This window comes from Solea senegalensis, linkage group LG4 (genome assembly GCF_019176455.1).
Source record: "Solea senegalensis isolate Sse05_10M linkage group LG4, IFAPA_SoseM_1, whole genome shotgun sequence".
NCBI lineage: Eukaryota > Metazoa > Chordata > Actinopteri > Pleuronectiformes > Soleidae > Solea > Solea senegalensis.
This window is the reverse complement of record NC_058024.1, coordinates 4,624,308-4,648,293: the sequence shown is the minus strand read 5'-3', so window position 1 is coordinate 4,648,293 and position 23,986 is coordinate 4,624,308. Positions and strand designations below refer to the sequence as shown.

Here is a 23,986-nt window from a genome sequence, read left to right as displayed (position 1 = left end):
ACCAGTGATCATTAGCAGCTTATCAAGCTCCTTCAGGATCTGGATCTGGAAGACGGAGGTCAGCCCAGGTATATGGGTCAGAGAGTTCTTTATGACATTCAGAGCATACAAACCCTCCTCTGAGCCAACCAACACAACCTGAGGGAAAGCACAAGGAAGACAAAGACTCAACAAGTGAATATGCAACTGAATTGTGTCGCCTTCAGAGGAAGTATCTAACATGAAAGCTAAATAAGGGGAGGTTGGATGTGATGCACTAGTTTTTCCGGGGGCGTCCGGATTGCATCAGAAGATATCAGTTCAACCTTTTGGAATGCATCTTTTAATACTCAGGCCCAGGAATGAAGTCAAACTGGTCTTTGTCCACTCTGACATTACCTGTGAATCTCTATAATTGAGACAGAGCTCCTGAATCTTCTCCACACACACATCCTGCAGCAAAGCAGCTGTGCTGATAATCTATTATCTTTGTTTTGATTATGGTTCTTAGTTGAATGTGATGATTCTATTCAACGAGGCTGGTCGTCTCAGAAAGCTCCCAGGTTTTTGGTTGCTTAGTAACAACAGGAGCATGACCCCCAAGCACTTCAGTTAAAACCAGCTTTGGCTTCTTCCACTTTATTTTAATGCACTTTTGGGCACTGCATGTGATCAGCTCCTAATCCAGCTCCCATCTCTTTGTTCAAGTCTTTGTCCTCGTACCTGGTCAGTGAGAGGCAGCGTGCAGTTGATGTCCAGACGGTCGTCACCCTCCAGTTTCAGCAGCGAGTTGCCAAGAAGTTTCTATTCAGACAAGAAACAGAGACACGTACATGTAAAATTAATGCACAAAAGATTTCGGGAGGATCATTTCACAGGGATGACCAGGGATTGAGCAAGCATTTGATGCTAATCTTGGAAAGTTGGATGCTCAGCTGTATATTCCCTCTCCACAGCAACAGCCACTTCACACCGGTAAAAGCAATAATAGAAATGAATCAATTAAAGAAAATAATTTTAGACTATTACATTTTTACTGTCCCTTTGCTCTTCCTTGCAGGTTATACACACTGGGATTGGGATGAAGATTATCCTGACCAAAATAATTGTGATTCACGATATTATTGGGATGACTGAAAAAATATGTTTAAAGATATTTTTTTAGAATCTTAAACTTAAACAGGTGTCGTCTTCTGTCTGCAGCTCCATATTGTGACACATTACAAAATAACTGGATTTTCATGTCACCGACGTGAAATATTAATGTTCCTCTGCATTCATGACGATCATGATAATAGACATTTACAACAACCAAATTATTGTAAGTGCTTTTTATCATGAGGAGCAATAATACAGAAGTCACTACCGACAGGTGTTGTGAATTTGAGTAACTAAGTGAAAGAAGGATTTATCAGATCAACTATGGCCAAACAATGTGGAGACTAACCTATTTTATCATAAACCTTTGGTATAGCTTGTTATGAAGCAAGTCCCATGTATTTAACAAAACTATTCAATGAGCGTTGTGGGAGCAGATAAAGAACATCCTCAAGTGGATTAAATTAAATATTAAGGATGATGAACTAGTTCGACGAATACTAGTCAAAATCACTGGATTGGACACTAGGGGGAGAGGGGAATCAATCAAAGAAAGAATTTGTACTCGAATTGGAATTATTTTATGCTAAAATGAGAATAAAGCAGAACAAGGGAGTCTAATTCTGTAATATTTGTTACACAGTTGGAGCATTATGCTGGTGCCACATCCAAAAAAAAACCACAATGTGTTTCTACAACGCAAAAATTGATTCTCCAGAGAGTAAAATAAGCCTCATTTCTGGGAAATGGTTTGTATTTTTTGGGCGAAAAAAGAAATCGTCTTGCTAAGATATTACAGTAGAATACAGAAATAGAATTCTCCATCATGGATTGGTATGTGTGCAAATATAAGGTATACATACTTAAATTCAGCTTTATCATAAATTTAAGAATAATTGGCTTATTTCTAGTAGGATGGTTTTCACAGTGTAATAGTTAAGTGGTTTCAAAGGGGTAAAATGGCTGTGATATTGGACAGAAGACTGAGAGAAACTGTTTTTTTCATACTCCATAAATCTTTACTCCACTATTTTCTAACATATATATTGTGTGAAGAGGAGAAACTGTGTTGGCTTTACAGGGACTTTAACAGAAATCTGCAGTTTGACATGAGCTCAAGTTGCAAGGGGAGCATAGGTATTCAGTGACAGGGGCTAAGCAGAGCATGGCTCTTGCAGAAGCATGCACAACACAACACAACACAACACAACACAACACAACACAACACAACACAACACAACACAACACACTGTATGATACCAGGCCAAAGGTGCACAGCAATGTCTACTCACACCCATGCACTGTTGCTGTATGTTTTATGTGTGAGCTACTCCCATGGATCATATTCAGTATCTGAGCTCTGAGACTGTGTTGACCTGTACTGAAACAGCATCGTTTGTCATATGCGCAGATGTGCACAGCTACTGCATGCTCAGCCGGTCGGTGGACTGATGCCCGAGCGTTCGTGCAGCTACTTACTGTACCTGAACCAGTGGGGATAGGTTCTTCTGTCTTTTAGAGACACCTGCCTAAAGTATGATCCACACAACCCAGTTGAATGGAGATACACACGCACAGTGTGGAGACATCACATCCACAGAGACGATGACAACACACAAATAAAAGACCATGTTGAGAACATGCAGAGAGAGAAAGAAGAGGGAGGGGGAGAAAAAGATGTGAAGGCTCTGGCTGATGTTTAATGGAGGCATCCAATATATTTTCACACCAAATGCTACAGCCACCCTGGGATTAAGTTACTATTTGACACATGTTTAACATCTTATCACGTTTGAAAGAAAACCTCCAGAACCAAACTTATAATATTCCCACAATACTTACAGCATCAGAATCCACTTTGTCTTTAGATCCACGGCCACCGGCCACCACAGACTCTAGCACGGCCACCCAGCGCTGTTTGTCAGGGAAGCTGGGGGCCATGAAATAGAGAGACTGGCCTGGCCAGCAGGTGGTGTGGGGATGTGACTCCAACTTCAACACATATGGGATGTCTGTGCACATACACAGATCCATTGCTTGCTTGTTAACAGCTTAATTTCACAACATTTGTCAACATTTTGTCGTGTTGTGGAATCACAGTGATGTTACTGTATATGTGGATCAATATTAAAATGCAGAGATAGGATGATACGCTTGCAATAGTCTGTGTTTTGCAGGATAGGGTGGTATTGATCCGTTACCTGACTTGGCAGTGTTGATGAGCTCAGAGGCTCCAACAGCTCCGTGAACAGTCACATCTCCATCAGGCATACAGAGTTCAAACTCCTCCTCAGCCTTTACACAATCTGGAATAAACAAGGCACACACGATTTCTTGTTAAATTCTGTTCAGTGTATTAAAATGTTCTTGATATGGGACACAGGCAGATTTGTTTTGGTGTTGTGATTTATTCATCAAAAGATTTACCCTTCAGAATTATAAGATTGATATAAATTAGCCAGTAAAAACTGTTAGAACTTTTTCAGTTGTGAAATGGGTTGCAATAGTTTGTCATCTTTAAAAAGTGGGTCCCCATATTAAAAAAATAAATAAATAAATCGTCAATGGTAATAAATATAAATCCTCACCCTCTCTTGGTTCATTGTCATAGACGGACACTTTGGTTCCATCCAGCACCACATACTTCCTCTCCCAGCCTTGCTGACCACGCTTTGCATTTCTATGTGAACAAACACACGTGGACACTTTTAACACTTGTGTGTGTAACATACTGCGTGATGTTAAAATGTCAGTGAAGGCCTGAAACATTTACCTGGGCTGCTTCATCCATCCTTCCAAGCGCACGTGCCCACTGGCCTCTTTGACCTGCAGCGCAGGCGAGTTTGCCTTTTCTCGGCACAGAGCCTCTGAAAAATGAGTGGCATACTCGGCTGGCAGACCGCAGGTGGCCGGAAGACAAGGTGAGCATTTGGGGTGACACAGGGTGTGGCACTCTACAATGAGACACAGAGTGTGGATGAATAAGACGCTTACATGGAATTACTTTCAAGTATTTAATCAGGATTGCTTGATTATTAGCAATTCTGAAATGTTTTGAGACTTTAGTAGTACTATTTTTCTTATACGTGTTTTACGCCGTGGCCTCAATTATCAAGACTGCCATGTCGTGCCACCGTTTTGGTACGGCAGTCCATGAAGAAAACCAGCCAGAGCGTACAGTGGTAGAATACTTCACAAATGATAAGAACAATATCTTTTCTGGTATATGAAAGCCACCGTAGCTTTTTAAAGTACTCGGGAAAGGGAGGGGGGTGAGCAGAGGAGTCCACCATTTATAACAATCAGCAATCTCACCATTAGATGTCACTCTTTTTAAACACCAGACCGTAAAACAATTTTTTTTTTCAGTTTTCTTCTCCTGAGTAAACACTGAAGAAAGTAATTGAGTTTTACATCATTAGTAAATAACAAAACCGTTCATATTGATATTCAAATCATGTTTGGTGAAAATTGTTATACTTTTAATTGCTTACACAAATTGTAGCGTTTATCATTTTTTTTATTGCAGTCATCACATCTGACAATGACTGTGTTTTAGACTCACTTTTAGTTTGGGAAATCGCACATTTCTTTTAATAAGATTGCTCACATCTTCTTCTTGTGAGTCAGACTTTTTTGATGGCCACACAACAAGAGCTATTTCTGGCATATTTGTGGAGAGCCGGCCAACAATTTTGTTCTCCGAAATGTCTTCACATTTGGCTTTCACAGCTACAGTGCAGGATACAGACCCAGACAAGTGGCAGCCTGTCGTCCAAAATGCACCGTGTCCAAGCAGACGGCACACTTTGCAGCCCTCATGTTGAGACCCACAGTGAAACGATGAGGGATGTTGTGGTGCATTCTCTCCTTCACACGGCGACCGAACTCTGCAAAATAAAGGGGGAGGAAGACGTTAGTAAGGACAGGAGTCACCGCGAGGAAAAACAATAATAACAACAACCTGAAATCAGAACGAGTTCCAGTTTTATCAAGCAGCATGGGGCAATTTGAATAATGAATGAATTGTTTTACTTGCAGATATTAAGCTATGAACGTACTGTAAAATAGTCAATCAGAATCAGATTATGAATGCCAATGAGCATGGAATGCATTAACATGCTCTTTGGTGAAAAGCAACCTATCCTGCCATAAGCCATCTAAATCATGACTCTGGGAAATGAGGCTAAGGGAAAAGAGAGAGCACAACAGACTTTAAGGGACTTTGGTCAAGTCACACATTACTGAGACAGGACAGGACAGTTTCACAGTTTGAAAATGGAAATGTGTCTCAGGTGTACAGTATAATGCATGTTGATGAGCTCATGCATGTGAGGAGACACTCTGTGGTGGTGACTGCTAACTTACTTTCAAAGGTGACCCTCCTCTTTTCTGTGAGGAGCAAGAGGGAAGAGACAGAGAGGAGAGAGCAGTCTAACAATAGCTAAGTGACAATAAAGGAAGACAGACAATCATGTGTCTCAATCACAAAGCAAGTTTGATTTAGTCAGGCAGCGGTTATCCAAACATTTGTCTCTCCCTGGCAATACACATGGAGGCATTCTGGTATCATAACTAATGGCATCATGGTATTCAGAGATTGTTTTTGGCAGCATTTGTCTGTGTGTGACTGAAATTACTCAAAAAGTAAATGACAGATTTGGACGGAAGCTTCTGGGGATGTGCATGCACAACATGTAGGCTGTGGCTTTAAGAAGAAGTCATTAGATTTGGGTGGTGGTGACAGGTATCACCATTTTGAGTGTGACACTGAGGGAACGTGAGTTTCCTTGGCAGAGGATTATACTGCTGGAGTGCTTTGTCATGTAATGTTCCAACAGAACAGTTTAAAAGATGGGCCGAGGAAGGCCTGGATAAAATCCAATCCCACCTGGCTAATCCACAATTCTTACTTTGTGAGACAGGACCAAACAGGATTATAATTAGCTGAATAAAGGCACAGTTAATTAAACCTGAAAACTGCTTTTTCTGGCCTAACATGCACAACAGAGTTATCCCATTTTATTCAGCTTCATAATCATGCTTGAACAGACAACCCAAAGAAAAAGAAACGCACATATAAACACACCACATAAACAAAATATGTGAACAAGGAGTCCCTTGTGTTGACACCGATTGCCTAAGGGTGAACACTCCTGTGGAGTGGAGGACACACCAGAGTTCATACCGAGTCAGATGAGCTGAAGGCAGCATTAATTCTGCTTGGGTGTTTGTTTTCAAGTCTGTGTGTATTTGTGTGTGAGTGACCTTCTGGTGTGGAGGTCTCCTTGCAGCGTGTGGAGGGGTTGAGCAGGCTGCTGGGGTTGGGTTGATGTTCTGGGGATTTGACGATGGCAGACATGAGGATTTGATGGCGAGCCTGGGCTGGAGTGGAAGGAGCCACGTGTTCCTGGGCTTTGAAATGAGCCGCTGTGTGACCGCAAGCAAAAAACACAACAACTCAATATCAGATCAGTGATATCACATTTGGTTCAATTACCAAAAACACTGATGGATTCTTAAATGTATCTAATAGGTCATGGCAGGTGTAGGTAGTGGAGGTAAGATGCTGTCTTGATGACTCTATTAAAAAATCATGTCCGTCATTACTAAGCAAAAAAAAAAGCTGCTGAGATGATTGCAGTTGTTGCAGCCTTACTTAAACTAAAAACAATTGATTACCAATCCCACTTTTTCTTCAAGACAGCGTTGTGTGTGTATAAAAATGTGTCTGGATTAATTCTATCTTTCACCAACTGATTCAAGAGTTTCTTCTATGATCAAAGTGTCAGAGTCTGACATACAGTATGACTACCTGGCAAAAGACTACCTCAATTTGGGGGGGGTTATAATAGAAAAATGTGATCACCAAATTCAAATCACCTATGTGACACTGTCAACAGCCATTACAAAGTCAGTGTCCCAGACTGTAGGTAAACTATAGGAGGAGGATGACTGCAGAACAATTCCCCTGGAGCATCAAAGATTTATCCACTAGCTCCAGGAATCAGCTCGCGAAGAGATGCCATTAATTAAGATATACGGCACAAGAGACTGCTACATCTGTTCACAAAAGAGATCCGACCGTACCCTCTTCCCTGAGGGACCGTAGCTCTATTTTCATCTTCTGCAGAGCCTCCTCTAGCTCTCCACACCTCGAACGCTCCTTCTCCAGAGCAAGTTTCATGTCACTGTACTGCATGGGAACGGCTGGGGCCTGGGCCTGCGGAACCAGCGCCCCATTCGTCGTGGTGCCTACGTCTTCCCGACGCCGACCAAATATACCCTGTTCCAGAGGGGAATGGTACTGAATTCATACATAAAAATGCACAGATGTCATTACTAATGTACACGAATTCAAAAGCAACAAGTAAATCTGTGAATCTACCATGGATTATAAGAAGCACTAAATATTTTAACGGACCTTCTTTTTCTTGGTGGGCTGATCCATTTTCGCCTGGAGGAAGTCAATGAGTTTGGTCTGCTGGGAGATAGTGCCTTCCATCTTCACCTTCTCATGAGAGTACACAGCCTGCAGTACGTGGAAAAAAGATAAAGATAAAGAAACACCTCTGAAGAAAACCTGATAAGAACTTCCTCTGAAAGCACATCGATGAAGTACTAACTTTAGCAGTCTCGCTGGGGTAATTGTTACTTCAGTTGTTCTAATATCTGACTAAGGCTCCTTTTCTCCTCAGAGACTGCTGCTTTTAATTAAAATGCAAAGTTGTATTGGGCACCTGTATATTCTCCAGCTGGTACTCCAAGTCAGTCCTCTCAGTCTTGAGCATGTCAGTCTGGTCCAGGGCATCCTGCAGGCCTTGGGTAAGGCGGAAAATGTGGCTCTTTTGGAGGTCCATCTGCTGCTGCAGCTTACCTTGCTGTAGAAACACATACATATGTATATTATATATAAAATCAGTATTTAAGTGAATTTAAGCTGGTTTTACATTGTAAGTGAATAATATTGTGGCAATGTAAATGTGACTTATTGTTGACTCTCTTCTATTAAGCAACACAAGACCAAAAGGTGTGATACAAGCAGAAATTTCTCTCGTTTGCTCAGTAAAAGGGAATGAAGAATTGATCATACTTAGTGATCATGAACTGATTATCTGTTGACATGATACTGAACACCTGTTGATTACTAATAGAGAGTCAACAAAGAGAAGTATTTCCCATCGCACCTCTTCCATGAGCCTCTGTTTCAGTTCTCTCTCAGTCTCCAGTTTCTGCTGCAAGCTGCGGGCATTCATCTCCAGCATGGCGTGCTTCTTCTCCAGATCATTGAGCTGTGAGAACATACAAGTGCATGTTAAAATCAAAGTCATTAAAACAGACATTTGGGTTGAGGTTCATTCATGATACTGTGACTCACAGTATCTGACAGACTTTCAGCTTTTAGTCTCTGCTCCTTCAGCGCCTGCTGTAGGGCCATGATCTCAGCTTTGTGCTCTTTGACTGCCAGTTCTACTGCCTGCCGAGACTCGCTGCTGCGTTGGTCGGCACGCAACCTGAGAGCAGCAGAACAATATATCTTAATGAATCTATTGTGTGAAAGTGGGTTTTTATATGCAAGTAAATAGCAGAGAGGAAACTTCAATCTTGTTGAAAGCATTTATGATTGAATCTTACCTATTCTGCTTCTCATTGTCTAGCAGCCTCTGGAGGTCTCTGGTGCGTCTTTCAGCTTGGCTTTTTTCGTCCTCCAGGGCCCCTCTCCAAGCCTCCCACTGCCTCTCTTTCTCCAGCAGCTCATCATTTAGAGACTCCAGCTCGACCACCTGCTCCTCCAACATGCTACATGTTGTCTTCAGTGTCTCAATGTTCTGGAATAAATGAACACAAGACCAGACAGAGAAGGCCATCTTTCAGCTTTTGGTGAGGCCATATGTTATGTTACATCATATAATGCATAATTTCTCTGGTCTGGAAATTAGCAATATAACATTTAAACAGTTTTTTAGTGAGTGTAACTTTTAGGAGGGTTCAGCCTGTGGCCAAGTGGGGAAATATAACAAATTATCTCTGGGCGTGTCACATTGAGATTTAAATATCAGAACTTTATGGGACACAGCCAGGGCATCTTTTGATACTTGGGCAAAAATAAGTCTTTGTCAACTCTGAAATAAGTTTTTAAACTGCATCATCATGACAAAGCTCCTGAATCAGTTGGTCGGGTATACCAAGACATGGTGAGTTCTTCCTTTCTTTCTCCACACAGATATCGAGGAGCAAAGCAAAGATATCCTTTCTCTGCATTAATTGATTCACTCAGAGACACTGCAGCTCCCTGGTTTTGAGTTCTTAGTGACAATAGGTGAAAGAGAAGTGCAACCTTACAATACCTTGGAAAAAATGGCTTCTTCCATGTGTATTTACACTGGATGTGAATGGACCTTAAGTGCATAATAGCTCAGAATTTTTATTCTTTATGTTTCATTAGGAGCCTAAGAGGTCACATCAGCCAGGGCAGAAGCTTACAACACAAACAAAGACGTCTCTCTGCAGTTTCTCTATTAGATGACACACATTTTTACACACTGGACCTTTAACTGGCCACTAGTATTTCAGTGTGTGTGTATTACCTGTTTCTGGTTATTGAGGTGCATCTCACGGTCAGCCACCTCCCTCCTCAGCCTGTCCACCTCCTGGCTGAGCTGCAGCTGGTCCTCCCTCTCATCCGATGCTTCATCAAGTTGCTTGGACAGGTAAAAGTTCTGCCGGTTCAACTCAGCATTCTCCTGACTCAGCTGGGTAAGCTGCTCCTCCAGGTCAGTGATCACCTGAGGAAGTACAGACTAGAACTGGACGTGACTGGATTTACTCCAATGGTTTTGCAAGGAAAAATGTCATCAGCAGCCAAATACATAATTGAAAAACAGCGCAACGCCTCTCTGTGTTTACAAAATCTGCCTGAAAACAAACAAAATGACAAACAATAACCAAGTGAATGAAAAAAGGAAAAGGCTCCATGAAAGGAGGCTGCGTTTTCCCCGTCACAAACTTCCTTCAGTAGACTACATTTCCTACATTACTCCAACTTTGTAATTGCACATGAATTTGCATATTTGTCAAAGGTTGCATGAAAACCTTCACAAATAGTTTTTTTCTGCTGAGAAACAAGACAAAGGACTGTGACTACACTTACTGAGCAGCTGTCTCTCAAGGCATCAAACTTGCGCTGAATCTCATCTCTGTGATTCTGTGAGAAACAAGATGCAAGAGCAACAATGAATCGGACACAAATGATAAGGAAGGATTTATAACATTAATTCACATCAAGTGCGTGCAAAATACAAACAGGCTACGTTTGAATCCACTCACAGTACAAGCACCTGTATTTAGATGACTAACATTAATTGCACACGTGTTGGTGCACTTGACTGTCTCACCCTGAGGGCAGTGATCTCCTCCTCAGCCTCAGCGGTGGTCTCCTCCAGCTCGGTCTTTGCTTGCTGCAGCTGGCTCTCCAGGGCAAGACGCGCAGCCTGCAGGCTGCTAATCTGAGACTCGCGCTCCTGCAGTGACAGGGTCAACTCCGACACCTGCCTCTTGATCTCCATCTTCTCCTCTTCATGTTGGAGGCCCATCTACAAGGTGACGGTACTCATGAGTGTTGCTTTGTTTAAATGGAAATGTGTTACTATTGTACTGTATTGAATTTTCAGAGGAGGATCAGATAGTCAGTGTCACTGGGCATCAAATCTCAACTGATGATGATTCGTCAACTATTTTGATTAACTATTGTGAAAGTTCATTATGTCTTCTGATTGATCTTAGTTCTTTTGGTTCATTTTTAAGTTTTCCTTTACCTTTGTTAACCAGTTTCGGCGTGTATCTTCCGCCTTCCTCAGAACTGTCACCTGATGTTAGGTGGTGACGTGCCTTATCAGCTGATGTTAGAGTGCGAGAAGGTAGAGCTATGACATACAATTAGCAGGTTGTCCATCAGAAAGGTGGTCAGACTTCACGTCAGGGGATAGGAGCTCTCAAACAGGAGAAAGGGGGCTCCGACTGTGCTCTTTACTTACTTCAAAATGCCTTTTTTATGGAATAGGCACTTTGTACTTTTAAAACCTTGACTTTGACAAATCATCAAATATTTACAGGTAACCGTTTCACATCATGTCAAGCTATTCTTTGTGTTGCGTCACTGCTGCATGCATCAAAAGGGAGTGAGTTGAGGTGGTTTGGGTGGATAGATGGTCCTGCGGTAAACCCAGTAAATGATGGAGCAATTATATAGTGAATGTGGTCCAGGAAAACTGTCAGAATCTCCCAGCAGGAGCGAGAAAACAAGAAAGATGCTTGGTCTAGAAGTGATGCCATTTCAACCCAATGCCAGATAAACAGTAGAAAATTGACGGATGCATGGGTGGACTTTTGTTTTTGGTTATCAGTGTTGTCAGTTTTTCACAAGCACAACTCAAAGACAACATTTTACTTGTCCTGCTGCATTTTCATTTGGTTAAATGTATTCTCTCTCAACTGATCAGCAAATTATGTCGCACCATCCCAGACCCACACCCACATACACACACACATATATGTATATACATATATATACACACATATATATATATATATATATATATACATACACACATATATATATATAGATATATATATATATATATACACACACATATATATATATATCTAAGTGTATATGTGTGCCACTAATCCAGAAGACAAAGCTTGTGTACAGGCCTAATGGCATTTTGTGGAGGTGCCATAGAAGCCCTGCTGTAGTAATTAGCTCTTTATCTGAAAGGGATCCGAGCGTGGTAGCTGCTTTTATCCCTTTTGTGGACTGTAATGAGGCTCCACTGTGTGTTCCTTAAAGACGGGCATTTTTAGCTTGCCTTTTTCTGTTGACTCACCTCCCGTAGCCTGCTCTCCAGCTCCTGTAGCCGTGTCCTCTTGGTCTGCTCCTGCTGACTCATCTTCTCCAGGTGCTCCTCCAGTTTGGCATTTTGAGCCTCTAACTTGCCGGCTTGAGATTCCAGGTAGAACTTCTGCTGCCGCAGCTCTGAGATCATCTCCTCCTGGGCTTTCCTGACCACCCCAAGAAACAAAAGAAAAGAAAAGAAACACGGCTATTATTATGCTCATCGTCATTCAAAAAATAGAACTTTAAAGGTCTTATGTGTCAGGATTTGTGAAATCTAATGGCAAGACTGCAGATTATAACAAATGGACGACTCTCAAGTATATCAGGAAACTACAGTGGCCAGAAAAAGTGTAATTCCACTTTGTTTACATAGAAAGCTACCACTTCAAATTCAAAACGCTTGTTCTGTCAACGTTGGATGTAGAAACATCATCTACAGCCTCCATAACGCATGGACGTTTCCTAAAGTGAATGAAAAAGGGCTTATTATAGCGCTACAAAAAACAAAAAATGTGTATTTCAAGGCTATTATAAACTTACAAAGATACTTATGGGTAGTATATTCAATTTCTGCCAATAAATCCTTCTCAATGTGACAATCTGGACCTTTAAGTAGCAAAGACGGTAAATGATGTAAGTAAAACGATAACATTCCTTTACATTTTTATTTAACATTTGTTTTCAGTATTTAACCTAAGAGGTGATATACAGTTTACACACTGGGGGAGACAGAACAGCCATGGTAAACAAAGACCTAAGTGCACACTAATGAAGCAATTGGAGGCTGGAGGAGACAGAGCCAGTGTGGGTGGGAGCGCTCATGAAAGCACAGTGTGGGCAGATGGTCTGGTGAACTCACATATTCTTCTGGGTGTAGATGCTGCTGTTAGCGGCCAGCTTGTTAGCCTCTGACAGCTCAGCGATGCGCTGCTCCAAGTTCTTCATCTTGGAATCCATTGCGTTAATGGTCTGCAGGAACAGGGAGACGCAATAATAGAGAGTTACTGTGCATCCCCAAAAAAAACGGTTAGGGTTAAAAGGCTCAGATACAAGGCTTATGTATTACACTTTGATTGAAAGGCAAATCCTACTAAGAATGTTGCAGCAGGACATTTATTTTATAAGAAACAGAATTTTGCACTCCAGTAAAATCCTATTAGAGATGTTGCCTGAAATCGACTGCTGGCATTGTCAGAGGACTACCTCTAAAAGCTTCTTAACTGCTTCAACTTTACCACATTAGCCAGATTAGGATGAGGCCCACGGGTTTTTTAGGGTAACATGAAGTACACTACAATTTAATCCAATTCTAGATTTTATTTATTTTATTATATATTTATTAAATTTTATTATTTGCCTCTTGTACATGTTTTTTTTCCTGCACCGCTGGGCAAAAAAAACACATTGATTCTACCTGTCAATTTTGAGAACTTCAGAGGTATAAAAGTATAAAAAGAATAAAAAAGGTATGATATATTCACATCAACTTAAACACTGTGAGACTTGTACAGTAAAGTGGACTCGCTTAGTGTTTTTAAAATCACTTTAACATAAACTGATAATGCTAAGTCTGTAAAAAAAAAAAGCATTTCATAAAACAAAATTGATATCTGAAAATATTCAGTGTTCATTTTATTAAGTTTAAAAACAGCTAGGCAAAGACCCGAATGGACACAGGTTTTGAAAACTTTGTGATGTTTCCTTACTGCTTTCTGTTCACTGATAAGTTTGCAGTTCTCCCTCGACTCCTCCTCTTGCTGCGCTCTTCTGGTCTCAAGACTCTCCTTGTCTGCCAGGTCTTCCTTCATCTGGGCCTCCAGAACCTTGATCAGACAAACCAGTGAATAAGTGACAGATTATAATCCCCTATATTAAAAAGCACTGGTTTAAAAAAAAGAAAAGAAGCATCTTTGGGTTTGGACATAGTTGTACAGTAAATGTACGACCTGGTGTGGAAGCAGTCATTAGTGTGCTGTCAGCACACACACACACACACATCTCTAAACATACATACATAATTATATATTTATAAACACACCACTCTGATAATAGCAACAGTTGAACCTAATCCGCATAAATGTAGGATTCATTATACTATAATATATGTGGACAATATCCAACATTCCCACCTTGATCTTGTCCTCATACAGCCTCTCTTTCTGAACAAGCTGTGTTTCCATCCGCTGGGCTGTTGACTGGGCATCTCGTAGGTTGTCCTCCAGTTCCTGGAGACAGTGAAGTCACAAGTCAAGTTCAGAAGGAACTGAAACACTATACAATGCAGTGGAATGTTAATGTAAATCAGTGTAGCCTTTTTTGTATTCTACACAGCAAGAAAATACAAACACAAACTGTCTACTCTCAAACCATATACAGAAAAACCTTCCAGCTGGAAATCCACACTGGTTTGAGCAGTGTCCGCTCACGTGGACACTGGTAAAGTTACATGTGAGCTAAAAATCTATTTATGCACAGTTGTGTTAATGAGAAGCCTTTTTTTTAGACTTTGGCTGGAAGGGTGCTTTCCAAAGAGAAGTGTGTGTACATGTGAGAGCTCGATGATGAAGGAGGACAGACTGAGAGAGAGTTGAATGACTGGGTGAGATGGGCAGAGGGGGTGAAATTAAGGGTGGATTGGAGCCTTATCTACAGCTCACTCACCAGGATCTTTTCAGCCATCTGCTGGATCTGCTGGGATTTGGTCTGAATGTCATCTTTCAGCTTATTCTCCCGCCGCTCAACCATCTCCAGCCTTTTCACCTGATTCTCCAGGGTCTTCCTGCCCTCCTGCTTACACAGCGAGAAGAGAATAACATTAAACTAACCACTCAGAATATTTCTCTCCTATAGATAAACACATTTGCACCGTTGAGCATTATAGGTTTAGTGTGGTACCTCTGTCTCTCTGAGACGACGTTTCAAAGTGTCACTCGAGTCACTTTTGCCCCGCATACGCTCCAGGTCGCGTTCCAATCGCTCTTTGGCCTGTCGGACATTCTGCAGCAGCTCAGTTGCTTCTGTGCTTGCTTTCACTGCCTAAGGGGGAGGTCAAGAGCTCAATGGCTGTTGGTGCATCACAAGACAAACCTCTCAATGTGCTGGAGCAATTCCTATCTCCTACGGCCTCTCTATAGAACAAACCTTTCAATCAAACATCCCACGTCCTCGTGGTCAGGTTAAGTCCACTTTTTTTTTTAATAATTTCCCCATATAACTTTATTTATTGATGGATATCATGATCATGATGTGAAGAGGATTTCAACAAATAAAAATAAAAAAATAAAAAAAATGGATATGATTTACTTACCTTGGTCAGTTTCTCTTGGAGCTCTTGGATTTTCACCTGCTGCTCAGAGTTGGTCTTTAGAGAGAGAGAGCGGGAGAGAGAAAAAAGCACAGTACTTTGGTGTTAGCGCAGATTAAATAATGACCATCTACCTGACAAGGGACAAACAGAAAAACAGGTACCTTCTCAAGTTTGGAGAGAACTTCCTCCACCTCAGCCTTTCCTTGTTCTTTGGCCTAAAACATAAGCAACACAGGTAAGAAAAAAACACTGAAGTTCAATTCTATGCTTCCAATAGACTGAGATTTCAGCTCATCTTTTCGCAAGACAACAGCCATCTCTCTCAGTAAAAAGTAGGACTGCCATTTAGAAGCAACAAGCAATAACCTGTAAGCAACAACATACCTTCTGGATTCTCTGCTGGTATTCCACAGCTTTCCTTTTCAGCTCTTCACTCGTTTGTCTGGAGTCTCTTAGTTCGGCTTCATAGAGGTCACTGCGGCGGCGGGCAGCTGACAGGTCCTCCTCCAGCTGCCTGATGGTCACCTGCATCTCCTCCAGCTGGGCATGGTACTCCTGAGGACACCGGATGCACACAGGAGTGATCACTATCAGAAATACCAAACTGCCTTTCATGAACCCACAGTACTCATTCATTTCTGCATTTAATTTCCAATCATTTCTACAATAAAACCTGTCCAAAACAACACTGGAAAGACAGGCTTCAATATATATTTTTCCCCTGCTTATAAAACATTGATTGACTAGTACATGTCTTCAAGTCACAAGACAAAATATATATTTAACACAGAGCTGTGTTACCTGTAAATAAGCATAGTACAATAGCAACAGCAGCAAGCGGGTGTTTGGAGCCGTCTGAACAAAGGGATTGAGGTGCTAATACAGGCAGCAGTTTCTGCCACTGCTGTACAGATAAAGATGTACTTCAGAGATGTGCTGACACCATTTCACTGTGCAGTGATCTACAGAAACTGCAGAGCACTACTGTACTGACCATTTATCACTAAAATGCCAAAATCAAAGATAACAACTCAAGGAATACAACTTCAAGGCCGTGGTTGTGGCAACTCTGCAGCGCTGCGTTAAGTCTGTACAAAAGTTTGCTGATATAACATGTTACACTCTGAAGTTGGTGTGGTAATAAAATGGTACAGAAATAGTTACAAAAAAATCCTGATCATGAGGACTGACATATATATCAGAGGGATTTAAAGCTGCTAACTCTGACCTGTATGGTGTTCATGTACAGACACAATGTACCGTTATTTGTTCACTGCATCCTTCATCTGAAAACAGCCGAAAGGAAAAGAAGATCCTTCATCTGAAAACAAGCACTGTCAAGCAGTACCCATCAGACCTGACAGAGGGACGTTAATGTGTATATAGCAGCAGTGCAAGGGCAGGTGGGAGAAGGAGAAGAGGCATTTATCTCATGAAACAGCTAAAGAAAAGTGTTTTTTGAGCAGTAGAGTTCACTCCTGGAACTTTTTGTGGGCACAGTCAGAGTAGTCCTCATTTGCAGCTGTCTAACTTTACTTGCTCAGTGTTTTTGTTGACTCCATCTGTCATAAAACAAATCAGTGCCTGTTTCCAGTGCGGGAATGTGGCTGGGCAACTGTGGCTGTCGTGTGGAGTTGATAGACTTACTTAACAATGGTAAGAAATTAGGTCTGCCAAGAATAGTCGACTAGTCAAGATTATATCGACTAATATCGTCGCCAACAGATTTAATAATCAACGTAATCATTTATTTGTTTTTCTCTCAAAACTGCCGCTGCACCTCAGGGTTAGCAGTGATGTCACTGGAAAAGTTATGCCCAAACAGTATCATGGCTAGCCGGCAATGCTCAAACGTTTGGGAGCATTTTACAAAATAAAAGAGAAGAATGTGCAGTGCAAAATCTGCAATGCAGAACGACGCGGTGCACGAGCATCTGAAAAGTAAGCACGTTGTGGCTGTCGTCTCGGTGAGCAAACTGGCTAGTTAGCTGGTAAAATTAACGTCAACAGTGAGCTACTTATACCTATAGCTGTAAGCGTTAATATTAACGATGACGAGTTCATTAGCTTTAGCACACATATGTTATGTGTTTGCTGTAACGTTATAACAGTGATGTCATGTTTGATTAGGAAATGTGATAGCGCTAATGTTTTATAATATAAGCACTAATGTTTTATAATATATATTCATAGTGCATAGTTTTTGGTTCCATTTTACAATGCACTAAACATTTACAGCTAAAAATTGTCAGAAATGCTGCTACAAGCTGCAAAGTTCATTAAAAGTTGAATGAACTATCATCTTAATTGTCTATATTTTTAGTGAGCACATACCTTAAACACTTCAAGCTGGAAGCTAATGATGGTTATATAGCTGCATGCTGGTGCGATAAGCTTCAATTTACATATGATCTGATTAGTCGACTAATCGCAAAAATAATCTGTGACTAGTCGATTATCGAAATTAATCGCGCGTGGCAGCCCCAGTTTGAATGTTACTGACATTTGTTTATTATTAAAAAGTTACGCACTAGAGCTTTAAATGAGGCAGTAAAATATTGGGAGGAGTCTGAACGAATCACTTGAGTAATGTTCAAAGTCTCCTGCACTACTGTAGCTCGCAGGGATACCATCTGTGGAGATGACCTTTATGAGTGTTGAGGACAAGGGAGTCCTCAGAGGGGAAGCCTCGTCTGTGTAACAGTGACACACCGAATAATCTCATGGCTGCTTCAGTTAGTAAGTAAGTCAAAGCAATTTGTAAAACTGTGAAATGCAACACATAGTTATCGTGATGAAGACGAGTAGGCAGAGGAGCAGCTGAGTGAGATGATTTCCATACTTGCTCTTTAATTTCCTGCAGCTTGTTGCTCTGTTCACGTATGTCATGCAGCAGCTGCATGGCCTTGTCATCCTCTCGGGAGACTTCCACACGAGCCTCCTCCAAGCTTCGCTTCAGGCTCTGCAAGCACACAATCACACACACACACAAATTCAAGGCTGCTGTTGGTTTAAATCGATACAGATATGTGGTGAAGACAGCATTACAACACAACACAAGACCAATGTGTTAAAAGGTCCAGTGTGTAAGAATTAGTGACAGACGTCTCAGAGGCAACGTCACTCCCAGTTCCGACTTCTGATGTAAATGGAATGTAGCATTATTCTAAGGCGATGAAAGCGATTATTAGAGATGCACGGAAAATTCAGCCGCTGTAACATTTCTGTGCTTTCGGCGGAAAGACTTTTAACACTGCAACAAAATGAGCGAAACAGGATGTTGTGATGACGCATGCAAAAACAACAGTATAAGTATCTTTGCACAAAAGCGAAACTTGGCTGCATACGGCACAGATTATGAACTCCCCGTGACATTCGCTCCCCTGCACTTCATCGCGACTGTACTCGATCCTCGTCATAAAGATCATTACATGGATGTGGGGATAAAGCTGCGCATAGAGAATTGATCCAAGTGGCGTTGGATACGGAGAGTCCAATAGGAGACGGAGAAGCTCTGCACCCTCGTTGTCTGATGCGTTCGATGAGATCCTTTGATTTATTCTTTGAAGCATGAATATTAATTTATACAATTGCAATGCCTTGACTTTAGTGAGGTAAGTAAACACAGTTCCAGCCATAACAACAAAATTTGATTAAAAAAAAACAATGGTACAGCATTGGTATAATAATTTCTTTCGGTGTTTTGGTTTTCAGCCAAGTGTTTCCTGATTTTCGGTTTCGGCCAACAATTTTCATTTCGTTGTATCCCTAGCAATGATGCACGTAAACAAACATCCTTATGTACTAAACAGAGCTCCCCCTACAGTTTCATATTTTCACATGTTGTATGTGTCTCCGAAGCTGTCAAATTAGGGTAAAACTACATAGTTCTGCTTTAATATCAACCTCCTAAATGTACCTCTAACAAACATATAAGCTTGTGTAAAAAATGATTATACAATGTCATCTTTATTTTGACTCACGCTGCACTCAGTGATGTAGGTGGCGAGGTCTTGCTCCAGGATGCTCCTCTGAGTCTCTGAAGCCTTCAGCTCCACATCCTTCTGTTGGAGTACTGATTCCAGGTCAGTCATTTTACGCTGGAACCTGGAGATCTCCTGCTCCATCTGAATCCACCAGAGAAAATGGCATCATAACTACTTCAGACATATTTAAACATTTGAATGGATAGTTTGGCACCAATGATCAACAAAAAACAGCAAATCATTGCATGAATAGCAGTAAAAGAAAGTTTTCCTTCACCTTGTGACATTTGTCTTGAGTTTCCTGTAGTTCCCTGCTTTTAAGGTGCAGCTTCTTTTCCATAGAATTCGCCTTTGCAGGAGAATTGAGGCCAGCAGACACTGACCTGAGCACAAAAACATAACAATCTTTTGTATCATTGAAGTCAGAAGAAAAAGTGCAAATAATGAAACCGTTACAAAATAGAAGAGAAAACCCAACAGTTCACATAATGAGCAAGCACTAAGCATCATTGGAGAGAAAACCTACCCTTTAAAAAGGAAGAAAATAAATCTGACAGAACCAGAATCAAAGATGAGCGGCCATCTGCCTCGACCAGTTGGGGTGAAAGGTAAAAGGAGGGGGACAGAAAGGGGGGAGAAAGGGAAAGAGGAAGGCAGGGTAGAGACAGATGACGAGAGAGACCAGGAGCAGATATACAAAAGTATCAAGTTGTAATTTATCCACACAGTAGCATAGAATGTTGAAAAGATATTATACTGCTATCAATTTTAATCATAGCATAACTATGATGACAATACTACTACTGCTACCAAAACCAGCACCAACTATAAACTTCATCAGAAAGGAAGGTTTTAAGTCTAAGTGTCGACATCCCAAATCAACACTGGGAGCTGGTTCCACAGGAGAGGTGCCTGGTAACTGAAGGCTCTGCCATCCATTCTACTAATTTTAAGTAACTGCATTTTGGAACCAAAACAATCTGTTCGGATGATATGGAAAAAATTGTTCTTTAAGGTATTACGGGGCCTGATCATTGTACATGAGGAGGACTTTAAAATTCAATTCTAAACTGATACGGGGAGCCAGTGTAGAGATGCCAACATTGGAGTGATATGGTCTCTGGAATTAACTGGAGGGTTTTAACTAGAGATGAACCAAGATTTGGCCAACAAAAACATATCGGCCGATTATAGGGTGGGCAGTACACCGGTGTCATAGTCATCACCGGTGTAACATTGCGCCATGACATGGATTTTGCAATACCGTCAATACCGTAATAAATCAATTGTGCGCCTTGAACGGCTGCATTTACATCAATAATAGCCTAATTATAAAATAATAAAAGCACTTAACCTGGGTAATCAATAAAGAAACGACTGGTGAAACATTGCTTAGAAAGGTCCGGCCTGTAGCCTATATTATCTGAAAAGAGATGAGTGGAGTGTCGGAACCAGACGGAGAGACCGTCTGGACACGGAGCAAACTTCAGTAATATGCAAGGTTTGCCGCCGTGTTGTGACAGCAAGAGGTGGAAACACAAGCAACCTGTTTCATCATTTAAAAGACACGCACGCCCGTGAATATGAAGAAGCAACCCGGGCCAAAACGAGCACAAGTGGGACCAGCAGCACCAGCAGAGCACGTCCCAAGACTACACAGCTTTCACTGCAGGCATCGTTTACTACTGCTAAATCCTTACGACAAGAGTAGTAAGAAATGGAAAGATTTAACCAGGGCAATTGCGCTATATATCGCAAAGGACATGGTGCCCATTGAAACCATAGCGAGAGATGGCTTCAGATATGTGGTTCACACTCTGGAGGCTACTCCTCCCAAAATGGACCAAAAAAAAGTAATACCGTGATATTATAGCGTCACCGTTCAAAAGATGAAAAATACCGTGATATTCATTTTAGGTCATATCGCCCACCCCTACGGCCGATATACCAAAACAAAACGACCGAAACAGGATGTTGTGATGACATATGCAAAAACTGTGGCCACCACGCTCCTGTTCCCACATAGAGTCTGCCCAAGATCAGTTTGGAACAGCAATAAAACCGTTCCAACAAGATGTGAGTATGCGGTGGAACAGCACCTATTAAATGCCGGAAAGTCTCTTTGCAAAAAAGCAAAACTTGGCACATACAGCGCAGATTATGAACTCCCCACGACATTGACTCAGATCTGTACTCGATCCTCGTCATAAAGATCATTACTTGGATATGGGGATAAAGCAGCGTGTCACGAAATGATCCAGGCTAATTTCTTACAGTGTTTCGGTTTTGGGCCATGCGTTTCCTGATTTTCGGTTTCGTGCATCCCCAGTTTTAACAGACTTATTGGAACATCCTGATAGTAAGGAGGTGCAGTGACCAATCAAGATATATAACTAGTTTTTCAGCATCCTAAGGACAAAATGTTTTTAATTTTCTTAATGTTCCACCGGTGAGAAGAAGGCTGTTTTGGAAAATAGTGGGAGTCAAAGGACATGTCATGGTCAAAAACAAATCCAAGGTTCCTTGCAGTGGAACTGGAAGCCATGGTGATGTAATCTAAAGTGACAATGTGGTCAGAAAGATTTTCTCTAAGGTGTTTAGGTCTGAGTACAACAACCTCAGTTTTGACTGAGTTTAAAAGTAGAAAGTTGCAGGTCATCCAGGACTTAATGTCTCAGAGACATTCCTGGAGTTAAACAACCTGATTTGTTTAATCCGGCCTCATTGATAAATATAGCTGTGCGTCATCTGCATAAAAATGAAGCGTGTGGTGCTTTCTAATAACATTCCCCAAAGGAAGCATGCACAGGGTAAACAGTATAGGCCCAAGCAGTGAGCCCTGTGGAACGCCATTGTGTGTAATGAGGTATCATCATGAACAAACTGGACTCTATCAGATAAGTATGATTCAAACCAGCAAAGGGCAGTACTTGGGATCCCAAGAGTCTGCTCCAGTCTCTGTAACCCAGAGGTTTCAAATGAGTAACTTCTATGTTTTTGAATCATAAATGTTTTTATTGTGAAATATACATTGTTCCATGTCAAAAAGACACTTTTATTGTGACATTCTGCAAAATATTGTCACAAATATTGTTATGGCAAACTTATTAAAGAATATCTAAGTGTGCACTTCAATAACCAACTAGGTCTTCAATTTTTACAGAAATATTTACTAATAATACTTGATTCATTATAATCAAGAGCCACATTCAAACCTCATTATTAGAGAATGATGCTATATTATAATATTGACCTTTTTCAAAAACTAAGGAAATTTATTTGACCTTCATTTTACTAAGTCATACTGGAATGTCAACTCTTCTCTCAATCAGTGAAACAATTTGTGAAATTGTATCAGCTACATTTCTCAAATCATATCAGCTAACCAGAACACGATTGACAGACAGTGTCATATCATGGCATAAACCCACATGATTTAACAGCAAGCCTTGACAGTATAATAGCTGTGATTAAGATGGCTGAAATGAAGACAGACAACACCCACACATCAGAAATGAGCAACACTGAGAGCATCAAAATAGAGACGGTCTACTTTAAGAACAGTATGTTGAAGTGCATTTAGACATAACAATAAGGCATTCGGCAAAGCCTTTTGGAAGGGAGAAAGAACGGAGTATATTTTATTCACTGTGGTTTATTCAGATTAAATTAAAAAGTCAGGCTGTTTGCCTGACAAAATAATGCCCAATATGAATTTAGGCTATGCCCAGTGCATCTATTTTTTTCTTGAGTAGACAAAATCCTATTTTGTTTCCATTCTTTGGGAATAATTTAGAGCATAAAGTCAAATTTTCTCATCTTTGCCCAAAGGAAAGGGCGATTCTGAATATAAGACGATACACATTAATGGGTCTGAATGAATGACTTCACAAATACTGCAGAGGGATCTTTAATAAAGTTGACTCAGACTGAGTCACAGTGTTAAAAATAATCACAAAAGCAAGTGCTGCTCCCTTTGCCTCTCTGCAGAAACACCCCCTGGAACACACATACAGAGAGAGAAAATATAATATCGCCTTTTCTACGAATATACTATGTATACAGAGAGCGTAGGCAGAGAGTGAGAGCATTCACAAAAACACACTTGGCTCTTGTCACTAACAAAGACAGTAACAACCCAAACAGTTTTTTTGTTTTTTCACATGTCTATGAAGACTAATCAACCAGGGAAATAAGAGTCGATCACAGGAAACTGGACTCAAGCCAGTCCAGTTTCCTATATCTTCACTCTTGAAGGTCATTTTCTTCTTTTCACAAAAGAAGAAACTAAAAAAGAAGAACTAAAACATAATTCCAAGTGAAACAGTTGTCAATTAAAAATTTCACAAAATTCTCTGGTGTCTAGATGAAGAGTCAACTTGTGACTGCAACTGAAAATATGTCAATTTAAAGTCTAAAAAAATTAATCTCATGTACACATTAAAAAAACATGGTTTAAGAAAAAGTTTGAGAACCACTGGTTTAATTCAACTCTTAATGATTTATTCTTCTACTTAATCAAACAACTTTATTCACTTCTTTCAATCTCTATAAACAATAATTTGTAGGAAACATCAACAATGTTTGAGGAGAGAAGGTTGTACTTATTTTCACTGTTCTATAGAGCTGAAACATTTACTCGATTCATTGGTTATCATTATTATAATTATCGTTTACTAAATAACTATTAACTATTTTGATAATCGATTAATAATCGAT

The 23,986-nt window shown here is 40.7% G+C and overlaps 1 protein-coding gene across 4 annotated transcripts in view; it reads right to left on the bottom strand.

Moving 5' to 3' along the window:
- cita (citron rho-interacting serine/threonine kinase a) overlaps positions 1-23,986 on the bottom strand; it is a 47,561-nt gene that overhangs the window by 8,063 nt on the left and 15,512 nt on the right. The window contains exons 11-41 of one of the 4 annotated variants that reach the window (XM_044023502.1): positions 19,545-19,650; positions 19,265-19,408; positions 18,124-18,243; positions 15,666-15,836; positions 15,443-15,496; positions 15,282-15,335; positions 14,870-15,010; positions 14,636-14,761; positions 14,104-14,199; positions 13,681-13,797; positions 12,834-12,943; positions 11,964-12,138; positions 10,473-10,670; positions 10,229-10,282; positions 9,666-9,863; positions 8,713-8,906; positions 8,456-8,591; positions 8,265-8,369; positions 7,818-7,958; positions 7,502-7,609; positions 7,168-7,363; positions 6,346-6,507; positions 5,446-5,469; positions 4,830-4,967; positions 3,851-4,031; positions 3,666-3,757; positions 3,279-3,383; positions 2,920-3,089; positions 2,562-2,606; positions 703-783; positions 3-138 (exon numbers count right to left, since the gene is read on the bottom strand). In XM_044023502.1, the coding sequence (XP_043879437.1) occupies positions 3-138; positions 703-783; positions 2,562-2,606; positions 2,920-3,089; positions 3,279-3,383; positions 3,666-3,757; positions 3,851-4,031; positions 4,830-4,967; positions 5,446-5,469; positions 6,346-6,507; positions 7,168-7,363; positions 7,502-7,609; positions 7,818-7,958; positions 8,265-8,369; positions 8,456-8,591; positions 8,713-8,906; positions 9,666-9,863; positions 10,229-10,282; positions 10,473-10,670; positions 11,964-12,138; positions 12,834-12,943; positions 13,681-13,797; positions 14,104-14,199; positions 14,636-14,761; positions 14,870-15,010; positions 15,282-15,335; positions 15,443-15,496; positions 15,666-15,836; positions 18,124-18,243; positions 19,265-19,408; positions 19,545-19,650 (3,878 nt within the window). Of the gene's footprint in view, positions 1-2; positions 139-702; positions 784-2,561; positions 2,607-2,919; positions 3,090-3,278; positions 3,384-3,665; positions 3,758-3,850; positions 4,032-4,829; positions 4,968-5,445; positions 5,470-6,345; positions 6,508-7,167; positions 7,385-7,501; positions 7,610-7,817; positions 7,959-8,264; positions 8,370-8,455; positions 8,592-8,712; positions 8,907-9,665; positions 9,864-10,228; positions 10,283-10,472; positions 10,671-11,963; positions 12,139-12,833; positions 12,944-13,680; positions 13,798-14,103; positions 14,200-14,635; positions 14,765-14,869; positions 15,011-15,281; positions 15,336-15,442; positions 15,497-15,665; positions 15,837-18,123; positions 18,244-19,264; positions 19,409-19,544; positions 19,651-23,986 lie in introns of all 4 variants that reach the window. The other 3 variants (XM_044023503.1, XM_044023504.1, XM_044023505.1) reach the window with 3 other exon arrangements.